Genomic DNA, 22934 nt, shown 5'->3' with positions numbered 1-22934 from the left:
GGGCCTACCTTCAGAGCAATATGAACCAAGCAACAAGTTATTGTGGCACAGCTTAACAAGCAGATAGATATTTCTGATGCTCCGAGAGTCAGTGTTGATGGCATACAACATTTGCCAGATGTTTGTAGCCTCTGAAAGTTTTTATGCTAGTCATATACTGTTTTTCACAATTCTCGTTTAGACAGACAGATAGAAACTTTATTAATCCCCTTGGAATTTCCCTCAGGCAAATTGTAGTTCCCATCTCACACACAGCACCCATTCCTCAAATACTTATCTTAAAATGGTTTTTTTTTTGGTTTTGTTTTTGTTTTTTTAAATCCATTAACAGCCCTATCCTATACTTCATCTGTTTCTGTTTCACTCTTGCTCCCATCTTGTTGTTCCAGGCTCCAGCGAGAAATTGAAGAGTTTAATTGCAGAAATTGTCAGAAATATAAAGCTAGATGTTATCAAAAGTTTATTTTGCATCAATACTTGAGGAATAATTAATGTAAGCCTGGCTATTTGTTGATGTTTTATCCAAAGTCAAAGTGATAACAGAATGTGAGTGGAACGGGCAGCTGGCTTTCTCTGGACCAAGCAAAGTGTGCAGCAGGAGAGGCTGCGAGCGGCACCACATAATGGGACCTGATCAGAAGCTTAGGTCACTGCCATCTCAAATTCAGTCATTGCACTGCAGACATCAGCCTTAACTCACCTCAGATTAGAGGCTGGAAGCATGGCTGTAATTTGCTCTGACACCTCAAAGCAGAACCTCGGTTGTAGCATTTCAATTAGCTCACAGATATCTCAGTACTAGTGTGTGCAGCCTGGCCCTGAGGGCCCCACCAGGCATGAGTTTGCCCTGCTTTTCAGACATATGCCTTCTGACAGCTTGGCAGGAATATTTTTTGTGCTGTTGCATCATTTTTATGGGATTTCCATCCGAATAAATCAGTGCACCAAGGAATATATAAGAATGCCAACAGCATTCACTGCCATCTATATGCATCAGATTTTCAGTTGGTGGAGCTAATATAGGACTTTTGCTAAGAGTAAAGAGTGAAATGACTTATTGCTTTGTTTGTAGCTCACCCTGTGTGTTGCTCTTTTACCACACAGAACAGCTTTTAAACTCAATCTGTTCTAAATATTCTGATCTGAACCATGCTTAATAAAAAGTCTTATGCATTCAAAAGTGAAGCCATTAATGATGAACTGAATCTGCTTTTAAGCTGTTCTGTCATTATTTGTGCAACAGTGATTCAGCCACTTATTACTCTGCTTCCATTAGACATGCACCTGCCTTTGCCTTTTCCTGTGAACATGTCAATTAGGCGACCTTGGCTGTTTTGTAACATGAAAGCTGACCCCTGCTTAGCCCCAGGTTCTTGTGATGAAAATAGAATGGATGGCACCTTATTACACTTGGTCCACTCTAATGGTTTTCAACATAACCATGTTAACTAGCTTAATTATTTTTTCTCCTGGGACTGTGATCGGTTAATGGGAGCAATATAATCTCTTCTGCTATTTCCTCCTGGAACCATATCTGTTAAAGTTCTAGTCAGCAAAAGGCTTTTTTAAAAAAAACATCTTAATAAGGATTTGCTGTAATCCAATTTAGCGGAGTTGCTGATTTTTTTTTTCCTGCATCACTCTTACACATGTCGGTATTACTACAGAGGAAACAGGAGACGGGTCTGAGAAACTGGTTCTGTTAAAATTCCAGGGTTCCATCAATGTAGAAATTTCCATAGATGACACTATTTCAAATCACTACATGGTTAGATTGAGTTTCAAATGCTTGTTCAATTGATCAGCCTTCACAGAGAAGCTGTCATCTGAAGATCGATGAAATTGGATTTAGTGATGCATTGCACTTACCAGTTTAGAGTAGCAATATGCTTATTTTGTATGCGTGTGATCACTTATTTACCAAAATTCCAAAGTTCTGAGCACCTGTGCCTTCAGTCATTTGTTCAGTCTGTTTTTGCCAAAAGAACAGCACTTATGCCTTGTTTCCACTGAGCAGTACAGCATGGCTCTGTGCAGTTTGGTACACTATATTATGGTCCGGCTTATTCAGGTGAGCTTTTCCACTGCCAGTTGGACTCTAACAATGACAAACGTGAGGCACTATTGTTTCTTTCTGTCCCCTAATCAACAGGGGTTATTTGACACCAGTTGCTCCAACCTCACCCTACTGTACCATTGTTCTATGGACCAACAACCAAAGGGGGCCCAAGGAGGTCAATTGTACAGGCTGCTTTTACAACAGCAACAGACGAAATAGCGATCCACAGTGACCCATGCTCAGTGGAAACAGGGCATAAAAGTTTTATCTGACCAAGGTATATAGTTCCAGCTAAAGCTTCAGTAGTGTTGACTAGTGTTGACCTTGTCACATCATATTTATACTCCAGGGGAACAGCAGTGCATAGAGCGTGACAAATTTCATAAAATAGTTTCAATAAAATTGTTTTCCTTATATGTTTTACAGCTACTGTGAGGGGGGCTAACAACACTTTTGAATTTAAAATAGTTAAAAGCTATTATTTTTATCATGTAATATTTCCTTGCTTTGAGTATATGAACTCTGATTAAAAGTTGGACTTATGAAAATAGCTTGTTTTTGTTTTGTTGAATTGAGATACTTCCTCTTACCAAATGAAGGGTGCTTCATGTGGATGTTTCAAATAGTTTGTTATGCTCCTTAATCCCTTTGACCTTTAAGTCTGGTTTTGTCAGATAGTCAAGTTAAATATCAATAACGGTTTATCACTCCTTAGAAATGAAGGACGTTAAAGGCTTCCTTTCCACCCAATAATATCAGAAAACTGATATCTTGTTCTAAAATTTAATCTCATGAAGAAAAAAAACAAGACAGATTTAATTTCAGTAAAAACATATATATATAATCTGTAGCAGCAATAATGCCAAATAATTAGCAATAATTTCCTTAACATATATTCTAACTCCATTTTGTCATATCAAGTAAACCATTCATATTTAAAAAAAACTTCTCTGTGGGTTACAACTACAGATGTGCTGCACTCTTGGATACTCCTACTTTTGTCCAGGTTTTGCATACAAATGCAGACATTGACTGCAAGTCAAACACTGCCTCAGTGGGGGTGAGACAGACAGCTGCTGACAATAATGGGCTGTCTGTTTGTAGTGAAGAGGATTGGTGGGCTCTGACCTCCATTTAGATGCCTGGAGAGAGAGATAAAGCTCTGTGATGAGGACTCACCTTAAGCCCAGGGAGGTCACAGGCCTTCTGTCAGTCAAAGCATACATCTCGATCCCCCACACCACATGTGTCTAGTTGTGTGTGGTCTCTGAGCTCTATGTGCTGTGTGAATCGGCAGCTACTCTTCACTGTTGGTCTTTTGTTTAAATTCTTTCTGTTACATTTAACAAAACAGTAACAGCCCAAACATGTCTCTGGCACTAGACCAGTACTTCTCAAATAGTGGTGAAGTTTTCAGGGGGAGTACGAGAAGCAGGACTTTATAATTGTCTTTATTCATGCTTAATTGATAAACAGGCCTTAAGTCACTAGGTGGCAGCAGTGTTCAAACTAATCAACAGGCTGCCTGTTCAAGCCATTAGAAGTATCTACACAGCATTATTGTAAAAGAGCAGAGGGGAAAAAAAACAAAACAAAAACGGAGCTAAGTATGCAAGCGTGGATGTTTTGAAATATAGCTACAGTCATATAGGAGTACGGAGCCCTCTAGAACGTGGTCCCCAACCCCCGGTCCGTGGACCGGTACCGGTCCATGGACCAATTGGTACCGGGCCGCGCAAGAAATAATTAAATATATCCGTTTTATGTATTATTTGAGTCTGGAGGATCTTTTATTTTGAAAATCCTTTAACCGGATTTTCTCAGTTACTTGCGTGCCAACGCTGAGCCCACAAGCAGCAAAATGAGTAAGAAACTGATCAGATGTCTTTGGAAAGTTTCTTTACAAAGGGGAAAAGGCCCAGAGAAGAGACAGGAGGATGGATTTATCCCGGACCGGTAGGTGAGTCAAACATTACAAGCCGCTCTGTATAACATGCGGTGACCTGCTGCTAATGAGGCAATGAAGCTTCAAACTGCTTCGCCACGTAGAGACCAAGCAGGCTGTGGATATAAGCAACACTTCGGGTGTTATTGTCTCATCACTCCCAGATGGGACCGTCTCGTTGCAGAGAAACAAGCTCAGGGCTCCTGTTAGTCATTATTGTGAGTTAAAATTTTCACGAAAGTAAAATGCTCGTTTTTGTGGCGCATCTGTATCTTATTTTGAAGGGATATGTAAACGTTACCATAGCGACCAGAGTCAGAGAGCGTTTGGGCAGGAGCAACAAACCACACGAACCGATTCCAGTCACAAATGTCGCGATTCCAGAAGAAAATCCAGTAAAACCCCCAACATAGCATACAGGAATTTAGAATGACCAAACACGGATGACGATGTAGAAGCAATAGTGATAGTTTGTGGACTCATTTTAAGAGATAAAAGACGTAACAAAAAGAAAAGGCGGTGGATAAAAGACAGCGGGAGCAGCAGCTCTATTTGCTGCACTATGATTTGGAAGCGACTGTTTTTTCATAGTTAACATTTTTAACTGAATAAACATAAACATATATATAATAATGACCTTTACATATAATAATAAACATTTCCACATATCATCTCCGATATCCACCGGACTCATAGTTGCGATATGTCAGCTGTTTGGGATTCCCCTCTGTTCTTACGTCACCGCGCTTTCTGATTGGCTACCTGTCACATTCAGCAGGTTGTATTCTCGTTCCCAGTCAAGGTAAACCCCACAGGCTGCGATAAAAAGGCCAAGACAACCCAAATTGGGTATATTCAGGATTTAGCGGGAATACCAACATGCAGAAGTCTTATCTGACGGTTAACCATCCCCCAGGCCGCAGCAAAATTTTCCAAGTCTTGACCGGTCCGTGGTAATAAAAAGGTTGGGGACCACTGCTCTAGAAGACATGGGAAAAAAAATTTCTCTCGCGTTACCTCGCAAAACTTTTGCGTTCCCTCGCAATATTTGCTGGTCTATTTTGTATACAGTCACAAATGTCAATTGAAATTTTCAAATATATACATATATAAAGAGCCTCAGTGCTTATGCTTAACTCTCTGGTGCAAAAAACTGATTGAAAATCGATTTATTCACTGCATGTTTATGTCTGTCTGTGTAAAGTTGAGATGGAACTACACATGAAAACATCCCTATAACCATTCAGACTAACAACACAATAGAAACACAATCAAAACTGTCAGATGACTTATTATCCTGCGATAACACAGAAATAGTCAAAATAGTTTATATGTATTTTCTTTTCTTTCCTAGTTATGGAAAGTTTCTGTTTATATCATAGGTTTGTGTTGCATTTCTATCCTACAGAAAAAGATATAAAACTTCAGATATTTCACAATGAGATATTAACTTACATGGAAAACCCTCATGAAAGCCTTCTATTATAGCAGAATGTACAATGGCCACTGTAGGCTTACAATATTCAATTAATCCGCATTAACTGATCAGTACATCATTGCAATAGAATGCAAAACGTTTTGTGAGAGAACACAAAAGTAAAATAAATTCCACATGTCCCCAAGAAGTTTGACAGTGAAAAGAAATACTTGCATACTGGATGTGGACTGTTGGATGTTAAATTCAGTAAATATTGTGCTAATTATCAGTATTGAACCAAAGAAAGCAAGGCAGATGCAAGCCTTTATATTGTGACGCTTTTTATGGGTCAAATTGACTCAAAATTGTAATAGCGGGGGGGGGGGCAAACAAATTTTTTGTCAGGGGGCCCAAGATTTCTGGCAGCGCCCCTGTGTAGTAACACCAGCATTGTGAGTAGTTTCTTCTTCTTCTGTGAATTGTAGGAAGCAGCTATGTTTTGCGTTCTACTATGCATGAGCTGGGGATTCTTGGAAAAAAAAAGATCCATTTTCTCTGTTTATACAACAGACATCGGTACGTTTCAGAAACATCGCACTCTGGAACCCGTTTTCAATCTGTACAGTTGTTAGAGAAAACATTTGGTGGTTTCGTGTAAATGTACAGTACAAACGGAACAAAACTCTTCCGTTTTCAACCAAAATAGTTGTCGTGTTAACGGGGCCTAAGTACAGGCCATTTACCAAAACTCTCAGTGTAATAAAACTGTTTTTCTGCTGTCTTTTAAGTTTAGATATAGATTTGTTGACACCCTGATTTCTTTGCGTATTCTCCCTGCTGTTTTTTTCTGATCTTATTCTGTGATCTTATTGTGTTCTAGATCCAACACTCCAGAAACAAGCAGATGAAGGAAATGTTCCCAGAAGGCTTTGGGATCCACCATGCTGGCATGCTGCGGTCTGACCGTAGCCTCATGGAGAACTCGTTCTCTAAAGGCCACCTGAAAGTTCTGGTCTGCACTGCCACTTTAGCCTGGGGAGTGAACCTGCCAGCCCATGCAGTTATCATTAAGGTTCTTTATTTTAATTTTTTTTTGTCACTGATCTGTCAAGATAATTCTATGCTGTATACCCTCAGAACTAGCCTGAATGAAACTGGAATTTTAGGCTACCAAATGCCCTAGGCTGCTTTTTTTTATTCCTCATGAATTACATTTCTGTACAGAAATAATAAATTAAATTGTACAGTGAGCGAGCTAAATAATTAAAGGACTTAAACTAGCTCCATAGATTTAATGTGTAAATCTAGTCTAGTCTCAGGTTAATTTATACATTTTAGGACAACTTCACTGCTCCGTGTCTAACAGGGAACTCAAATCTACGATGCAAAGCGTGGTGCCTTTGTGGACCTGGGAATTTTGGACGTCATGCAGATTTTTGGCCGAGCGGGTCGACCTCAGTTTGACAAGTACGGAGAGGGCACCATCATCACCACCCATGACAAGCTGAGTCATTACCTCACCCTGCTCACCCAGCAAAATCCCATCGAGAGTCAGTTCCTGGGCAGCCTAGCTGACAACCTGAATGCAGAGGTTAGTCTGCAGACAAATCATTCAGTAAGAGAATCATTGTTTCTGTACTTTCAGCAAAGAAAATCAGTAGTGCACAAAACAGACTTTTTCAGAACACCTCTGCTGCTTTCAGCAAAGTTTTAGCAAGGTGTCAGTAGTTTCATCATATTTCTAATGCTGGAGAGACCTCACAGATAAGACACAAGCCTAACAATGCACCTTTATCTGCAATAAAATATCCACTACTCTTTGTCACATTCAGTTCAGGTGAAACGTTTACACACATTCATCAAAAGTATGGATATTTCCTTAATTTTGTGCCTTGCATAATGGGTGAAAAACATTGTTTTCAGGGTGAATTTATCATACAACATACATTTTTTTATGAATTTCAAAAACTACTATGTGGTTAATTATCATTTAGCAAGACCAGAGTCAACCAAGATATTTGTTGACTCTTTTAGGTTGAATTGATAGTTTTCTCAAGTGCTTTCCTGTCAGACATGCTGTTTCTAAATAGTGAGTAGTCAATTTTTATGGCATTGACATCAAGATAAGTTATTTCAGAAGTCCTATTTGGTCAGAAGCAATTTTTGTTGTGTCTGCAATCACTGTTTGGATGGAACTCAGGAACCATCAGTGATAACAAATGCAATGAACTGAAAATTGTTTTAACACCAGCATTACTACAAAGTGAAGTCAGTTTTACATCAGTGGATTGAGCAGATGCCAACCAAGAAGGAAGCATTTGGGACTTCCATTGTCATGGCGATTAGTATGGCAGCATAGAAAAGAGGACCTGCATCGCTAGATATGAAAGCACCCCCTAATTCAAGGTGTTAACGAGTTAAAAGTTTATTTTTTTCAAGAAGAATGAGTGAGGATAAAAATAAGAAGGGTCGAGTCCAGTCTCGGAACTCGAGTTTTCTAACCCACATGCAGAAACACTCCAGAGACAGGAAATACAATAGTGTGATTTATTTACAGTGAATTCAAACAATGAGAAATAGAATCCTTGGTTCGTCTGGCAGATCTCAGAGCAACTAGGGGAGGACAGAGATGATTAGTCAGGACCCAGGAAATTTGCTGTTTGGCGGAGGTTGGAGATATACCTGTTCAGGGGGAGTGTTGGACCGGGAGAGGACCTTGAGGGTCTAGAGCAGTGGTTCTTAACCTTTTTTGAGGTACCGAACCCCCCAGTTTCATATGCGCATTCACCGAACCCCCCCCCCTCCCCGACACAGAAAATAATTTGCAGTATTCTGATTTATTAATGTAATTATATTAGTTGTATTACCTCCCCCACGCCACTAGAGGTAGTACCAACCCCGAAAAGATGTGACTAAGGAGCAGATTTAGACTCTAGAATTTGGTAAAAACGGTGAGCTTTACTGAAGTAATTAAAGACACAAGTTCAAATCCATGCTGAGAGTGGAACTCCTTCCCGCAGCACTGATTGGCTAAGCAATGTAACGTGATCCTCTGGAGCAAGTGATGGCAAAACGGGGCGTCATCACGACTTTACACAGTGTGTCTTTACCTCCGCGGCAGAGGCTCCGCCGAACCCCTGAGACGACTCACCGAACCCCTGGGGTTCGATCGAACCGAGGTTAAGAACCACTGGTCTAGAGGCTGGTCAGCGGGTTGAAGGCTGAGGTCAGAGGCGGCGGCAGAGGACAGACAGGTAAGACTCTAGGCGGTGAGGGTTCCGTCTCGAGGGTTGATTGTTGACCTGATGGCTCCGGACCAGGGTAGCTGGGAAAACAGACACAAGAAGGGTCAGAATCTGGGAACAGATCCAGGTAGAAGTAGCTCAAGGTAAGCCGGTACTGTTACTGGCTAACACTCTGGCAGAGAAGTGTCAGCATCCTCCTCCACTTATACACCTCCAAATGAGTAGATGGAGGACAGGTGTGTGCAGACGCCGACTCACGCCCTCAGGAGGAAGGTCTCAGGCTCCCTCTAGTGGAGAAAAGCTGACAAACCTCAGGATCCCAACAACGAAAGCAAAGTTTGCGGAACACACCCGATCAAGGAAGGAGAGAAAATGGCGAATGAGGCCTTGCCTGCTACAATTAGCTCACTGAGAAAGGTGGTGGGTGAAGTAATGGCGGAGGGTATGCGGGACCTCAAATCAGAAGAGTTAGCGGCGCAAGTGTAAATGAGTTTTAAGGAGGAAATTAAAGTCATATTGAGCGAGATGACAAACGAAATATATCAACAGGTTAGCGCCGCTATCAACAAGATCGAGAAGATGAGTAAGCACCTTGGAGAAATGGAGAAGAGCATGGCAATGAAAGAGAGATGCTATTGTCCAGCTGCTAAATGACCAGAAATTACTAAGGGAGAAGATCACGGATTTGGAAGGACGCTCATGGTGGAATAATTTGTGGGTATATGGCATCCCTGAAAATGCGGAAGGTACCTCAATGCAGAGGTACCTGGAAAACATGCTTAAAACTGAACTCGGTGACAGTTTGGACTTGGGTTCTCTCTATCCCCAGAAGAATCTGGGGATAGAGAGAACCCATAGAGCGCTGGGTGCGCAGCCTCCAGCGGGTCCTCCACCTTGGTCCACGGTGGTATACTTCCTGAAATATAACGCTTAAAGAGCAAATCCTCCGCACGGCATGGAAGAAACCTATATATATACAAAAAAACACATATTCTTCGATCACGACTATGCTGAAAACATACAACTGAAGAGGAGAGGGTATGCTCCGGTTAAGAAAGTGCTCAAAGAGAACACTATCCAGTTCCAAACCCCGCTGGCCAAAATGCATGTGCACTTTGACTCCGGCATGGTCATCTACAACAGCGCGGAGGAGGCTGCGCTGGACCTGAAAAGACGTGGATTCACGGTGGGACCGGTGTCTGCAAACAGATCCAAAGCCATCACAGCAGAGACAATCAACAATCTTCTGCCAACGGATATAGTGGATCGCGACGCGCTGGGAGCGCGCCTGGCCTGCGAGAGAGCGCACGGGAAAAGCTAAAGATGTCCCAGCGCCAGGCAGAGAGGACGTCGCTATGGATGAATAATCTTCCTCACTTCCACCGAAGAAACATTTGTGCACCTCACAGAGAGAGCTTCAGGTCAGCTGACTGGTACCATTCAGAGCGTCAAGGGGTGGCCGTCTCTGCACATTAGTATGGTGAGGACTGTGACTCCCTTTCATAATGGGAGTGATGAAGAACCGATTCAGGTGACTCTTAAATTAACCTTTTCAGTTTCCTTTTTTTGAGTAGGGAACTAAGCAGGGGCCCCACAAAGTGGCAGTTTCCCCCTACATTAAGACGAATAAAGGATCCTCTTATTTGGAAGACCTGTTCATTGTTATGTCAAGTTCTGTTTTGTATTTCTGTTCTTTGTGTGTTCTGAGGGCTAAGAGTGTTTTTACGCAGGTGAAAAAAACATGTTTGTGTTTTAGAGGATATGCAGTATCCTCTAAAATACGTGGATTCCCACCGTGAATCCACGTCTTTTCAGGTCCAGCGCAGCCTCCTTCCGCGCTGTTGTAGATGACCATGCCGGAGTCACAGACTTTAAATGTGAATGGTATAAAAAGTCCCATTAAAAGAAGCAAGATCATTTCAAAGTTTAAACGAGAGCAGGTTGGCATTGGTTTCTTGCAGGAAACACATTTGTCGAATGAAGAACATGAGAAAATAAAAAAATGGGTTATAGAAAAACACATTGTGCTTCTCATAGATCTGGAAAAAAAGAGGGGTAGCCATTCTTATACCAAACAATATCAGGTTTGATTTTGTTGCAGAACATAAAGATAAAGAAGGTAGATATGTGTTGTTAAAGGGGAAGCTGGAACAGGAAGAGGTCACTCTATGTAATATCTGTACCCCCCCGGTAGTATTATAGACTTCTTTAAGGAGGTATTTAGTCTTGTGGCCGCAGAAGCAAGTGGCACATGTATATGTGCAGGTGATTTTAATTTACTCCTAAGCCCTAAAATAGATACAACTAGGAGAGAATGAGGAAGGACCCACTTAGAAAAGCAATTCAAAAAAATCCTGCAAGAATTGGGACTCACAGATATATGGAGATCTCTCCATAAACATGACCATGAATTAGATTTTTACTCAACTAAGCATAACATACATTCTAGAATTGATTATTTTTTTATGTTCAATAAGGACTTTCACAGAGTGAAAGATTGTATAATAGGACAAAGAGACATTTCCAATCACTCTGGTTTAACTATGAAAATTAATTTAGTTAGAAGCCCTAAAACACGTTATGGAAGCTTAACACAAGCTTATTAAATAGTATGGCAGTTAAAACAGAAGTGGCAGAAGAGCTTAAAAACTTACTTAGAATTTAATGATAATGGAACAGTTAGCCATACAATTCTGTGGGATGCGGCTACAGCATATATCAGGGGTAAAATAATTGTAAAATGTGCTAATTTAAAGAAGATCAGAGCGAAAAACTAACAGGCTTGCAGGAAAATGTAAAAGGATTGGAGCAGCTGCATTCAATTAACAAAAGCCCTTCCTTACTGGAACAAATGAGGCCGGTTAAGCAGGAGATTCACAAAATTTTAAATGAGGAAATTGGAAAAAAAAAACAACTTTAATATATGAGACAAAGGTATATTATGAGGCAGGGCCTAAAGCTTCTAAGGTGCTTTCGTGGAGGCTTAGGAAACAACAGGTGGAAAACACAATCTGTAAAGTTGGGAACCCAAAAACTAACAAGATAACTAATAAACTTGAAGAAATTCAGAGATCATTTGAAGGGCAGCTCTGTACACACAGCCGGACAAAATGGATAATCAAACAATTCAAAAATTTCTTAACTCCTTGGATCTTCCATCTATAGGAACAAACCAAAATGACAAGTTAATGGCAGAAATATCAGCTGAGAAAGTTGACCGAGGGATATCAAATCTTAAGTCCAACAAATCACCGGGCTGTGATGGGTTCCCTCTTGAGTAGTATAAGGCCATGAAGGAATCTGTTCTCCCACTATTGAAGGCCTCCTTCAACTACACCCTGGGAGGGGGCGCTCTTCTGTCATCATGGTGAGAGGCGTTTATATCAGTCATACCAAAGGTGGGGAAGGACAAAACGGATCCTAAAGGGTATAGACCAATTAGTATATTAAATATAGACTACAAACTACATGCTGCAATATTAGCTAAGAGATTAAGTACTGTGACGGACGCGTACGTTGATAGCTAGTCGCTCCCTCACTGACTATGTGCTCCGGTCAGAGAACAGCTGCGACTTTAGGTGTTATTACGGACTTTATTGATGATCATGTGAGAGTGTGTGTGAGTACATGTGTGGTTTCTGCAAGATAGACATATACAGAAAGAGTAATTAGAATATTGTACATCTAAATTCCACATATGCATATACAAATTATAATGTATGCAGAATATTCGGTTTCAGGTGGAATCAAATATACATATCCAGTTACATTAACTATATATATATAATTGTAATTGCAATTATGTAACACCTCAGTAACATTAATGTAACAAGGAACAGAATTACTGCGTGTAGCAAGTAATAACAGGATAATATAGGTGAGGATTAGGCACTCAAGTGTTAAAACAGAGCATATAGATGCAGTACACTTAATGACCACAGGGTGGCGCATAAAGACCACGAATGGCAGAAGCGGTTCTTCCCGCTGTATGGTCGAGAAATTATTATCCACTCGAACATAACGGCTCCATAAACGCTCGATGCTACATTTGGAAGCTAGTTTACCGTCCTAAACATCTTCAGAACAGTAGAAATAACACTACAATTCGGAGTACTCCTAAACAGCTCTCAAACTGAACTATTCTTGTAACGGTAAACCAAGAAATGAACGTTAGTTCGGCATTTCCTCGTCTGAATACATTGGAGCTCGCGGTAACTAAGGTTACACAGTTACCGAACTAACAGCGTGTAGTAAACACAAACAGACGAAGGAATTATGTACTTACATTGTCATCAACGCACACGTACACACAAAGAGTTCAACATTTTAGAGGTGCTGAAGCAGAGCTGCAAGTGCCTGCTAGCAGAGCACACACTAAAGTCAACGGTCATGAATGTGCGCAGGCACGTGGTACGTTCCTAATAACGTCTCTGATGTCACGACGCAGGTTCCAGCAGGGAGTTTTCCACAGCCGCCCCCGGATTCGTGGAGCGAATACGTAGACCAGGAAAGTCTCTGCTGGATCAGCGCAGCTGGGTTCTCAGTCGTCAGGCATCTCCGGAAGTTCGACCAACTTGGCGACGGGACGGGTGTAGAGGTTACCCTTGATGTCTACCTCTGCAACTCGCACCTTACCGTCGTCGCTGGGGATGATACGGGTGATACGCCCAACGGGCCATAGCGCCCTTGGGAGCTGTGAGTCGAGTACCATGACGACGGTGCCCACTATCAGGTCTGGGGTAGTAGTTCTCCACTTCTGGCGTGGCTGTAGGCCAGGCAGGTAATTACGGATGAAGTGACTCCAGAAGAGGTCGGCAAGTACCTGACTATGCCGCCATCGGCGTCGTCCTAGTAGGACGTTGGAGCCGTAAACTGCCTGAGGGAGTGAAGCATCTCGTCGTCCCATGAGGAGGAGATTGGGGGTAATCGGGTCAGGATCGGCCAAGTCGGAAGATGCGTAGCCTAAAGGCTTAGAATTGAGGATGCCCTCGACTTCAATGAGTACAGTCATTAGAGCTTCCTCTGGCAGAACTTGGTCCTTCAGGACTGTCTGGAGGGAGGCTTTGGCCGACTTAATCTCCCTCTCCCACACTCCTCCAAAGTGTGGAGCAAGAGGGGGATTGAATTTGAATAGGATGCACTGTTTGGCCAGCTGTTCCTTGAGCTCAAGTGCGGCAAAGGATTGTTGGAGCTCTCTTTCACCACCACGGAAATTGGTACCCCTGTCGCAGAGTATCTCGTAGGGTTTGCCCCTACGTGCTATGAAGCGGCGGAGAGCAAGAAGAAAGGAGTCCGTGTCCATACTTGGCATCAGATCAAGATGGATACAGCGGGTTGTGAGACATTTGAACAAGATGCCCCAACGTTTCTCGTGCCGCCGTCCCAACTTGGTAGTGTATGGGCCGAAACAGTCCACTCCAGTGGACCAAAATGGCGGCTTGTTAATACGAAGACGCGCAGCAGGTAGATCGGCCATCTTGGGGATCGTGGGCTTACTTCGCCATCTGCGACACTCAACACAGTGTCGTTGGTGTTTCTTGATAGCTTGTCGGCCTCTGAGGACCCAGTATGACCTCCTAATCTCCGCGAAGACTCGCTCTGGACCAACGTGTAGGAGGCGATCATCGAAGTCCTTAACTAGGAGCTGAGTGATGGGGTGCTCTGGTGCTAGGACGACCGGGTGGATTGAGTCTTCGGGTAAATCATCAGCTTTGCGGAGGCGACCTCCTACCCTAATAAGACCAAGTATCCGGTCGTACTCTGGTGAGAGAGAGCTGAGGCGACTGCTAGGTCGGATTGGGCGGTCGTGTTGTAGAGCACTGAGTTCCTCAGGGAAGCTATTTGCTTGCACCCGCTTCAGGAGAGCTACTTCTGTCTCTATGCGAGCTGAAGCGGGCATAGGAGCCACAGCCGCCCCGTGTTGAGACCGGTAAGTAGCATCTACTAGGTCAGACCAGGTCGTGTACTGCAGTGGATCAGGATAGGTGTCAGAGACTGTAACCTGACCACAGAACATGAACTTCCTGAGCTCTACTGTATCTTCTGCTTTCGCCACCAAGTTCTCTGGCCACTGGCTGGGGGATTCATACAGGAAAGCAGGACCATTGTTCCAGCGGGTAGGCTGAGCAAGCTGGTGTAGTGACTTCCCCCGAGTGATGTCATCAGCTGGGTTCTGGTCGGAGGGAACGTACCTCCAGTCACTGGTGTTTGTGTGTTCTTGGATCTCCGCTATGCGAGTTCCAACAAACACCTTGTATTGAGCTGAGTCAGACCGGATCCAACTGAGCACCGTGGTAGAGTCTGACCACATGACGGTGTGACTCATAGTTAGAGTGAGCTCGAAGTGCAGTAGTTTGGCGAGCTGTGCTCCTGTCAACGCAGCGCTGAGTTCCAGGCGAGGCATGGATAGTTGCTTCCGTGGTGCGACCCTGGATCGTGCCATAACGAATGACACATGTGGGTGTCCTTCTGCATCTTCCATACGGAGGTATGCAACGGATCCGTATGCCTTCTCTGATGCATCACAGAAGACATGTAGGGACACATTAGACGGTTCAGCACTCGCGGAGACAGGTATGTAGCAGCGTGGCATGCTGACGTGCTGAAGGTGAGGAAGTTCGATCTCCCAATTCTGCCACGCTGAGAGGAGTTCTCCGGTGATGAGTTCATCCCACTGTTGATCGTGCCTCCAGAGGGCTTGGATCAGGACCTTAGCACGAGTGGTATACGGAATAATGTACCCTAGTGGGTCATACTGGGACGCTAGGACTCTGTACACGTTCCTCAATGTGGGCTCAGAGGTAGCTGGTTGACGGTACTTGTAGCCAAGCGTGTCTGAGGGACAGTGCCACCGTAGACCTAAGGTTGATTCCTGAGGATCCGCTCTCTCTGCTGTTAGCCACAGCTCGCAGCCTTCAGACCTTGCCTCTGACGAAAGGTGGGCGATTACTTCTGGTCGGTTGCTTGCCCACTGCCTCATATCGAATCCACCAGCAGCAAGCAGGGCTCTCATCTTGTCTATCAGCTGTCTGGCCTGTTGTGAGGTGCAGACAGACTGAAGGCAGTTATCCACATAGAAGGCGTTGTTGACTGAGTTCAGGACCTCTTCGTTGCTGGCACTGTTAGTCTTGACATGCTGTTGTAGTGCATATATAGCACAGCACGGACTGCAGGTAGTCCCGAAAGGTAGAACACGCCATTCGTAGATGTCTGGGCTACGATCCTTCTCCATGTCACGCCACAGGAAACGAAGGAGTGGTTGGTCTTCTGGAAGTAACCGGATCTGATGGAACATCCCACGGATGTCTCCGCTGATGGCTACTGGGTACTCTCTGAATCTGAGGAGTACGCTGAGCAGCGAGGCTCCGAGGTTAGGTCCAGGAAGTAAGATGTCGTTGAGGGCAGTCTGCTGGTACTTGAACGAACAGTTGAACACCACTCTGGCTTTCCCGTTGTGGTGAACCATGTGGTGCGGGATGTACCAGGACTCCTCTGACTGGCTTGCTTCGTCGCTGCTGATTTTGGCAACGTATCCAGCTCTCTCCAACCTGTGGATCTCTTCGTTGTAGACCTTAGCCAGATCAGGGTTGCCGGATAAGCGTCGCTCTGTGGCTCGTAGCAAGGGCATCACTGCTAGTGGAAGTGCATGTAACTTAGGGGCTGTTGGCTTGCGAAGTAGAGGTGTAGCGTAGCGAGCTATACCATCTACAGTGACGCGGACAGTTCGCTGTTCCAGTGTGTTGACAGCCAGCTGATCTTGCTTGGAACGTGTTGCTTCTTTCTCAGAACGAAACGGCAGGGTGTCGACTTGCCAGAGCATCTCAACATGCTGATGTAGATCTTGATTGGGAAACTGGAATGCTGCTTGGAGGCATGACGTCTCTGTGGAGGGGGCTTGCAGAAAGTTGGTCGGTCCTTGTATGGCCCATCCTAGCAGAGTGCACACAGCTACTGGACTACCTTGAGGTCCTCTCAGTATTGGACGCACAGGAGTGATCAGATGTGGGTGATCGGGGCCGATGAGGAGTAAAGGCTGAACTAAGCTGAAGCTTTGCACTGGAACTCCACGGAGGTAGTTAAACCTCCTCTTGAGCATCTCTGCTGGGCAGGCTTGTTCTGCAAGACTGAGCTCATCTGCAGTGAAGGCATGACTGATGGCGTATTTTGCTCGGGTGTTGTTAGAGTTGCATACCTCGAATGACACCGACGCTCCGTTAAGCTTCACTACATCTTGTCTGATAGTGCGAAGCGATAGAACCTCATTCTCCCTCTGCAGGCCAAGATACTTGGCAGCGGCCGGAAGGAGAATAGTTCTTTCAGAGCCGTCGTCTAGTATGGCGTAAGTGTCCAGCGTCTTGCCTCCGCTGTGCAGTTGGATAGGGACGACCTTCACCATGACACGGCTAGAGTGACTGGACTGGCTGACGTACACCATGCTGGAAGATGTAGCAACTGTGAAAAGACTCTGGCAGGCCTTGGTGGCCACTTCATGCAGGACAAGAAGGTGTTGCTCATTGCAGGTGGAGCATGGCTTCTTCAATGTGCAGCTCTCCGGCTTGTGTCCACGCCCACATCGCCAGCATTTACTCTTCTCTTTAATCCAAGTACCTTTCTCAGCTGTGCTGAGCTTAGCGAACTCTGTACAGGCACTGAGGTAGTGTTCTTGGTTGGAGCAGTAAGGGCAATAGGGCTTAAAGCGCTCTCGCTTCTTGGATGCTTGGCCGGGATTAGAACTGGCTGGGAGGATAGCAGAACCTTGTGGTGGCTTTGAGTTCTCAGGCTGGTTAGTCGCATAGATAGTAGCAGACTTAAGTGGTTGGCTCTTGGCGGTCTTGTACCTGCGCTCGGGCTGAGTGACTTCAGGTGTGGATGCTTCTGTAGCACGTCTTGCCACCTGAATAGCTTGTGCCTTGCGTTCCAGCCAATCTGCGAAATCAGGGAGTGTGTATGTCCGGTCACTGCCACTGCGGATGATCCCTTTAGCTATGCAATACTCTGCGAAGCGGTCTCTGTAGGTGGCGGGCAGCTTGCTCAGCAGTGTGTCCACATGAGAACCACATCTCAGCTCAGCTCGAGAGGAACCATCGGTAGTGCTTAGCAGGCCCACTAAAGTGCTGACAGCATATGAGAAGTCCTCAAAGGCCTGTGCGTCACCTGGCTTGATAGGGGGAGAGTTCAGGATAGCCTTCAGCTCTCCTTGGACAAGCTGGCGCGGCTGACCATAGCGCTGTTCAAGGGCGTGCATAGTACTGGTGTATGGCGTTCGGTCGTTGACATACCTCTTTGCCACCTGATAGGCGTTTGGTAGTTTGAGGAGGTCGAGAAGCACTTGGTATTTGTAGTCCTCGGTTAGGTGCTTGTGTGGACCTAGCACACTGTCCAGTCCCTTCTTCATCATTATGAAGTCACTCTCCTTGCCAGAGCTGAATGGGATAAGCTTGGGCTTTGGAATGCCGTAGGAGGAGGCAATGGCCATTTCCAAGATGCCAGGAGCTGTAGGTTCCGATGGCAGGACGGTTTGCCTGTTAGGTGTTTGCGTTAGCATTGTAGTCATTTGTGTAGCTGGCAGGACTGATGGATAATGCTGGTAGTGTTGAACTGCAGATGCATAGGCAGGGTACTGAGGGTAGGACTGATATATGAAAGGAGGATGAGGGAAAGGGTTACTCTGTTGGACAGGAGGTAGATGGTTAATGGGCTGTGTTGGCGGAGCCTGAGGTATAATGGGCTGTGACACAGACCATAGCAGTTGTCCATTCTGTCTATTTGGAGTATGGGGTACGGAGATGGGATTGGAAATCCATCCGTCATCAACCGGTACTTGTGCCGAGGCCTGATGAACTGGCTGGCTAAGCATGGCTTGGTCTTGTGTACCTGGCTCCCCGGTCTGCAGTTGAAGACTGGGCTGTCGTGATGGGGAGCTGCGCTGTGACATTGGCTGCTGTGGGGGCTCTCCATCAACTACAGTAGTGTAGCGAGTGGGGCTGTGTACTGGTGTTGACCAATGGCTGCTAGCAGGACTGTCCAGGGTTAGCTTTGGCACGCTAGTGAACTGTGGAGGATAGGGTGGCTGATACACTGGAGCACTTTGTGGGTAGGACAGTCGTTTAACATTGTCCATTGCGAGCTGCAACTCCTGTAGTTGCTTGGTTAGGTCATTGTGGCGTGCTTCCATACGATGCCATTGCTCCTCTTTGCTTGCACTTTGCGTAGTTGAAACAGGCGTGATGAAGTCGGCAGACACTAGCTGGCTAGCTGGTTGACTCACAGTAGGCTGATGAAGATGTTGGTCAAAGGGGGACAGCTGTTTGGCTGGGAAACCGAGTTCGTAGTCCCCAAGGTGCTGTGGGAGCTGTCTCATTCTCTGAGGACGGGCTTGGATGTTGTTCTCTCCGTATTCACCTGGGAAGGTCGCCATAGCGCAGTGGGCGGAGCTTATCCGGCTCGAAGGACCACTTGTGACGGACGCGTACGTTGATAGCTAGTCGCTCCCTCACTGACTATGTGCTCCGGTCAGAGAACAGCTGCGACTTTAGGTGTTATTACGGACTTTATTGATGATCATGTGAGAGTGTGTGTGAGTACATGTGTGGTTTCTGCAAGATAGACATATACAGAAAGAGTAATTAGAATATTGTACATCTAAATTCCACATATGCATATACAAATTATAATGTATGCAGAATATTCGGTTTCAGGTGGAATCAAATATACATATCCAGTTACATTAACTATATATATATAATTGTAATTGCAATTATGTAACACCTCAGTAACATTAATGTAACAAGGAACAGAATTACTGCGTGTAGCAAGTAATAACAGGATAATATAGGTGAGGATTAGGCACTCAAGTGTTAAAACAGAGCATATAGATGCAGTACACTTAATGACCACAGGGTGGCGCATAAAGACCACGAATGGCAGAAGCGGTTCTTCCCGCTGTATGGTCGAGAAATTATTATCCACTCGAACATAACGGCTCCATAAACGCTCGATGCTACATTTGGAAGCTAGTTTACCGTCCTAAACATCTTCAGAACAGTAGAAATAACACTACAATTCGGAGTACTTCTAAACAGCTCTCAAACTGAACTATTCTTGTAACGGTAAACCAAGAAATGAACGTTAGTTCGGCATTTCCTCGTCTGAATACATTGGAGCTCGCGGTAACTAAGGTTACACAGTTACCGAACTAACAGCGTGTAGTAAACACAAACAGACGAAGGAATTATGTACTTACATTGTCATCAACGCACACGTACACACAAAGAGTTCAACATTTTAGAGGTGCTGAAGCAGAGCTGCAAGTGCCTGCTAGCGGAGCACACACTAAAGTCAACGGTCATGAATGTGCGCAGGCACGTGGTACGTTCCTAATAACGTCTCTGATGTCACGACGCAGGTTCCGGCAGGGAGTTTTCCACAAGTACCCTGATACCTTTCCTGATAGATGAGGACCAGACAGGTTTCATTGGTAATAGACAAACGCATGATAGTATAAGAAGGGCCGTTCATGTTATCGATCATATAATTAAAGAAAAATCAAGCACAGTCCTTCTCAGCTTAAATGTCGAGAAGGCATATGATACTGTAGGGTGGAAGTTTTTGTTTCAAGTAATGAAGAGATTTGGGTTTTGTGATAGATTTATTCAGTATTTAAAAACTATATATTCCTCACCAAAAGCAAGAATTAAAATTAATGGAAGCCTCTCAAATCAAATAACACTACAACGGGGATGTAGGCAGGGCTGCCCATTAAGCCCACTACTCTTTAATCTTTTTATCAAACAACTTGCTCAGGTTATTAGAGAGGAGTCTGGGTTGGAGGGGGTGACAATAGGGAATGTGGAAAACAAAATATACTTGTATGCGTATGATGTTTTAGAATTAATTAAAAACCCTGAATCTGGTATTCCATTGGTTATGAACATCCTGGAAACATTTGGATGTTTCCAGGTTTGTTGTACATATTTGCAGCACTTCCAGTAGAGGTTACACCAAAACAATTTAGGGAATGGGATAGGCATTTTTCAAGGTTTATATGGAGCAATAAAAGCCAAGAGTAAAATACTCGACCCTGCAGCTGCCTGGGGATCAAGGGGGTGGGGTGGGGGGTATTGGTCTGCCTTGTCTGGTGGATTATTACTTGTCTGCCCAGATTAGACCTATTGTGTGCTGGTGTAATCCAGCCTATGAGGCTAAATGGAAGGACATAGAGCTTTCCTTGTTGAACGACCCTACACAGTCTGTTCTGGGATGCCTGGATGGGCTGCCTCAGGTATACCAATTACAAAATCTGTGTTTGAATTTCTCTTTGAAAAAGTGGGCAGAGATAGTTAAAAAGTTCAATCTCCATAAACAGACAGGGGTGTTGAGTTGGCCTGCGTACCACCCGCGTTTCCTTCCAGCATCGATAGACCACAAATATAGAAGATGGGCGAAACAGGGAATCACTGCATTCTGTAATATAATTAAAAATGGGGAGTTAGTAAAATTTGAGCCATCACCCATCTTCATCTTCTTTACTGGAGAAGGACGGAGGTTGTTTAAGATGCACGGCTTCATCCATCGTCCCCTCAACATGGTGCAGTCATCCTGTTCCCTTTAATGGAAGCATCCCTATAGAATGATGTGTCCACCTCTATGCTTCATGACTGGGATGGTGTTGTTGGAGTTGTACTCATTCTTCTTCTTCCCCTGAAAATGGCAAGTGGAGTTTAAACCAGAAAGCTTTATATTTTTCTCTTCAGACCTTACGAGCTTCTCTCATTTCGCTGGCTTGAGCAGGGGACCTTGGGTGAACTGCATGGCAGTTATGGTAACCTTACAGATTGTGGACCCAGCTCTTTTCAGGTCATTAACCAGATCCGGCTGTGTAGTTCAGGCGTGATGCATCACCTTCCTCATGACCATTGATGCCCCATGAGGTGAGATCTTCCAGCTTCTCACCAAGCTGCTTGCCTATTTTGCATCCCTATGGAAGCCTATTGCTATTATGGAGGAAAATGCATTTTCGAGTGCTATCACATTATAATGTGAAAGTTATATTGTACATACACGATAATTATATTGTATAAACGTAATAATTGTACAAACGTAATAATTATATTGTATAAACATAACTATGTTGTATAAATATGATAGTGTACAAATGTGATAATTATAGTCTCCAAACGTGATACTTACCTCGTATAAACATGATTATTTCATGTCAGGAGGTGGCAGTAGTGTGCTTTTCGTGATGGCATAAAGAAGGCCAGTACAGCGGCTAACAGAAGTTGGTCAAGTTTTCCTATGCTTGGTATAAAACATGGAGAGATACTGACATTGTGGTTGAAACCATTAATAGTTTGCGCACTCTGAGCAGGATCCTAAACAGAATGGGACTGGACAGAAGGAAATGTTAGTCCGATCCTCTAGATGGGGCAGGTTTCCTAACTGACCATCTGGAACGAAGCTGAACTTTTGCTATTTAACTTTTGCTATTTACTGAACTATTGCTGCTTCTAATTCGGAAAATGGCTAAAGGGCGATTCCACCTCCTTTTCACTACCTTGAGGGTAGTGAAAATTAACGTAGCAGCTTTTAAGTGTCTACGTTAAAAGCTAACGTAGACACTTCAAACCTGGAATAGATTATGTATATCTGATGTTATGTTGCATGACGATAATGAACATCTGAAATGTTGTTGGCAGCAGTACCTCAGTTGATGCATTTCTCCAGGAAGCCACAACAGCCAAAAATAATGGCAGACAATCTAGCTACTATGAAGACAAAAGAAAGGAATGACAACAGTTAAAATATTAGCAAATAATGTAAATGTGATAGTTCAGTTCTTATGTGTTCGAGATGCAAAAAGGTTTTTAAACGTCTCCTTGCTCAAGTTTCATAATTCAAATTAAGGTTTCACAAATCACAAACTAGGTTTGAAATATTCCATGTAGAATAATATAGTGTCCACCTAAAAGCAGAATCTGTTCTGTTTTTAACCCTTGTATGTAGAAATGGGGTCCAACCAACCCCACACACATAAAACTTGTCTCATTTGCCATAGTCCTCTACGTTTGCCTCAGTCCTCGCACACACAAGGGTTAAGGCAGAACAGATTAAAGACACCAAAGGTAGTGAAAATTAGGTGGAATTTCTGTTGTGACTTCATTGCACTTATTGTTATGTATTTGGTAATACATTATTCAACGGTGCTATGTCGTGTTCTGTGTGGAAGAACAAAAAGTGTAGTTTATGAGCGCATTGATCTCCCTATGT

At 44.0% G+C, this 22934-nt stretch overlaps 1 protein-coding gene and 1 long non-coding RNA gene across 4 annotated transcripts in view; one reads left to right on the top strand and one right to left on the bottom strand.

Annotated features, from left to right (window-relative positions):
• Window positions 1–22934, top strand: part of ascc3 (activating signal cointegrator 1 complex subunit 3) — a 337899-nt gene that overhangs the window by 195142 nt on the left and 119823 nt on the right. For all 3 annotated transcript variants that reach the window (XM_088013868.1, XM_088013867.1, XM_088013869.1), the window contains 2 exons: window positions 6302–6493; window positions 6788–7012. In XM_088013868.1, coding sequence (XP_087869994.1) covers window positions 6302–6493; window positions 6788–7012 — 417 coding nt within the window. The remainder of the gene's footprint in view (window positions 1–6301; window positions 6494–6787; window positions 7013–22934) is intronic.
• Window positions 7955–8229, bottom strand: LOC148155161 (uncharacterized). The gene is made up of 2 exons (XR_015765606.1): window positions 8104–8229; window positions 7955–8034 (listed from the first exon to the last, which is right to left on the bottom strand). It is a non-coding gene; the product is annotated as an uncharacterized LOC148155161 (long non-coding RNA).

The sequence above is a fragment of the Poecilia mexicana genome, unplaced genomic scaffold, assembly GCF_051168715.1.
Source record: "Poecilia mexicana isolate PSO_F unplaced genomic scaffold, ASM5116871v1 scaffold_16, whole genome shotgun sequence".
Classification (NCBI taxonomy): domain Eukaryota; kingdom Metazoa; phylum Chordata; class Actinopteri; order Cyprinodontiformes; family Poeciliidae; genus Poecilia; species Poecilia mexicana.
This window is presented reverse-complemented; position numbering and strand designations above follow the sequence as displayed.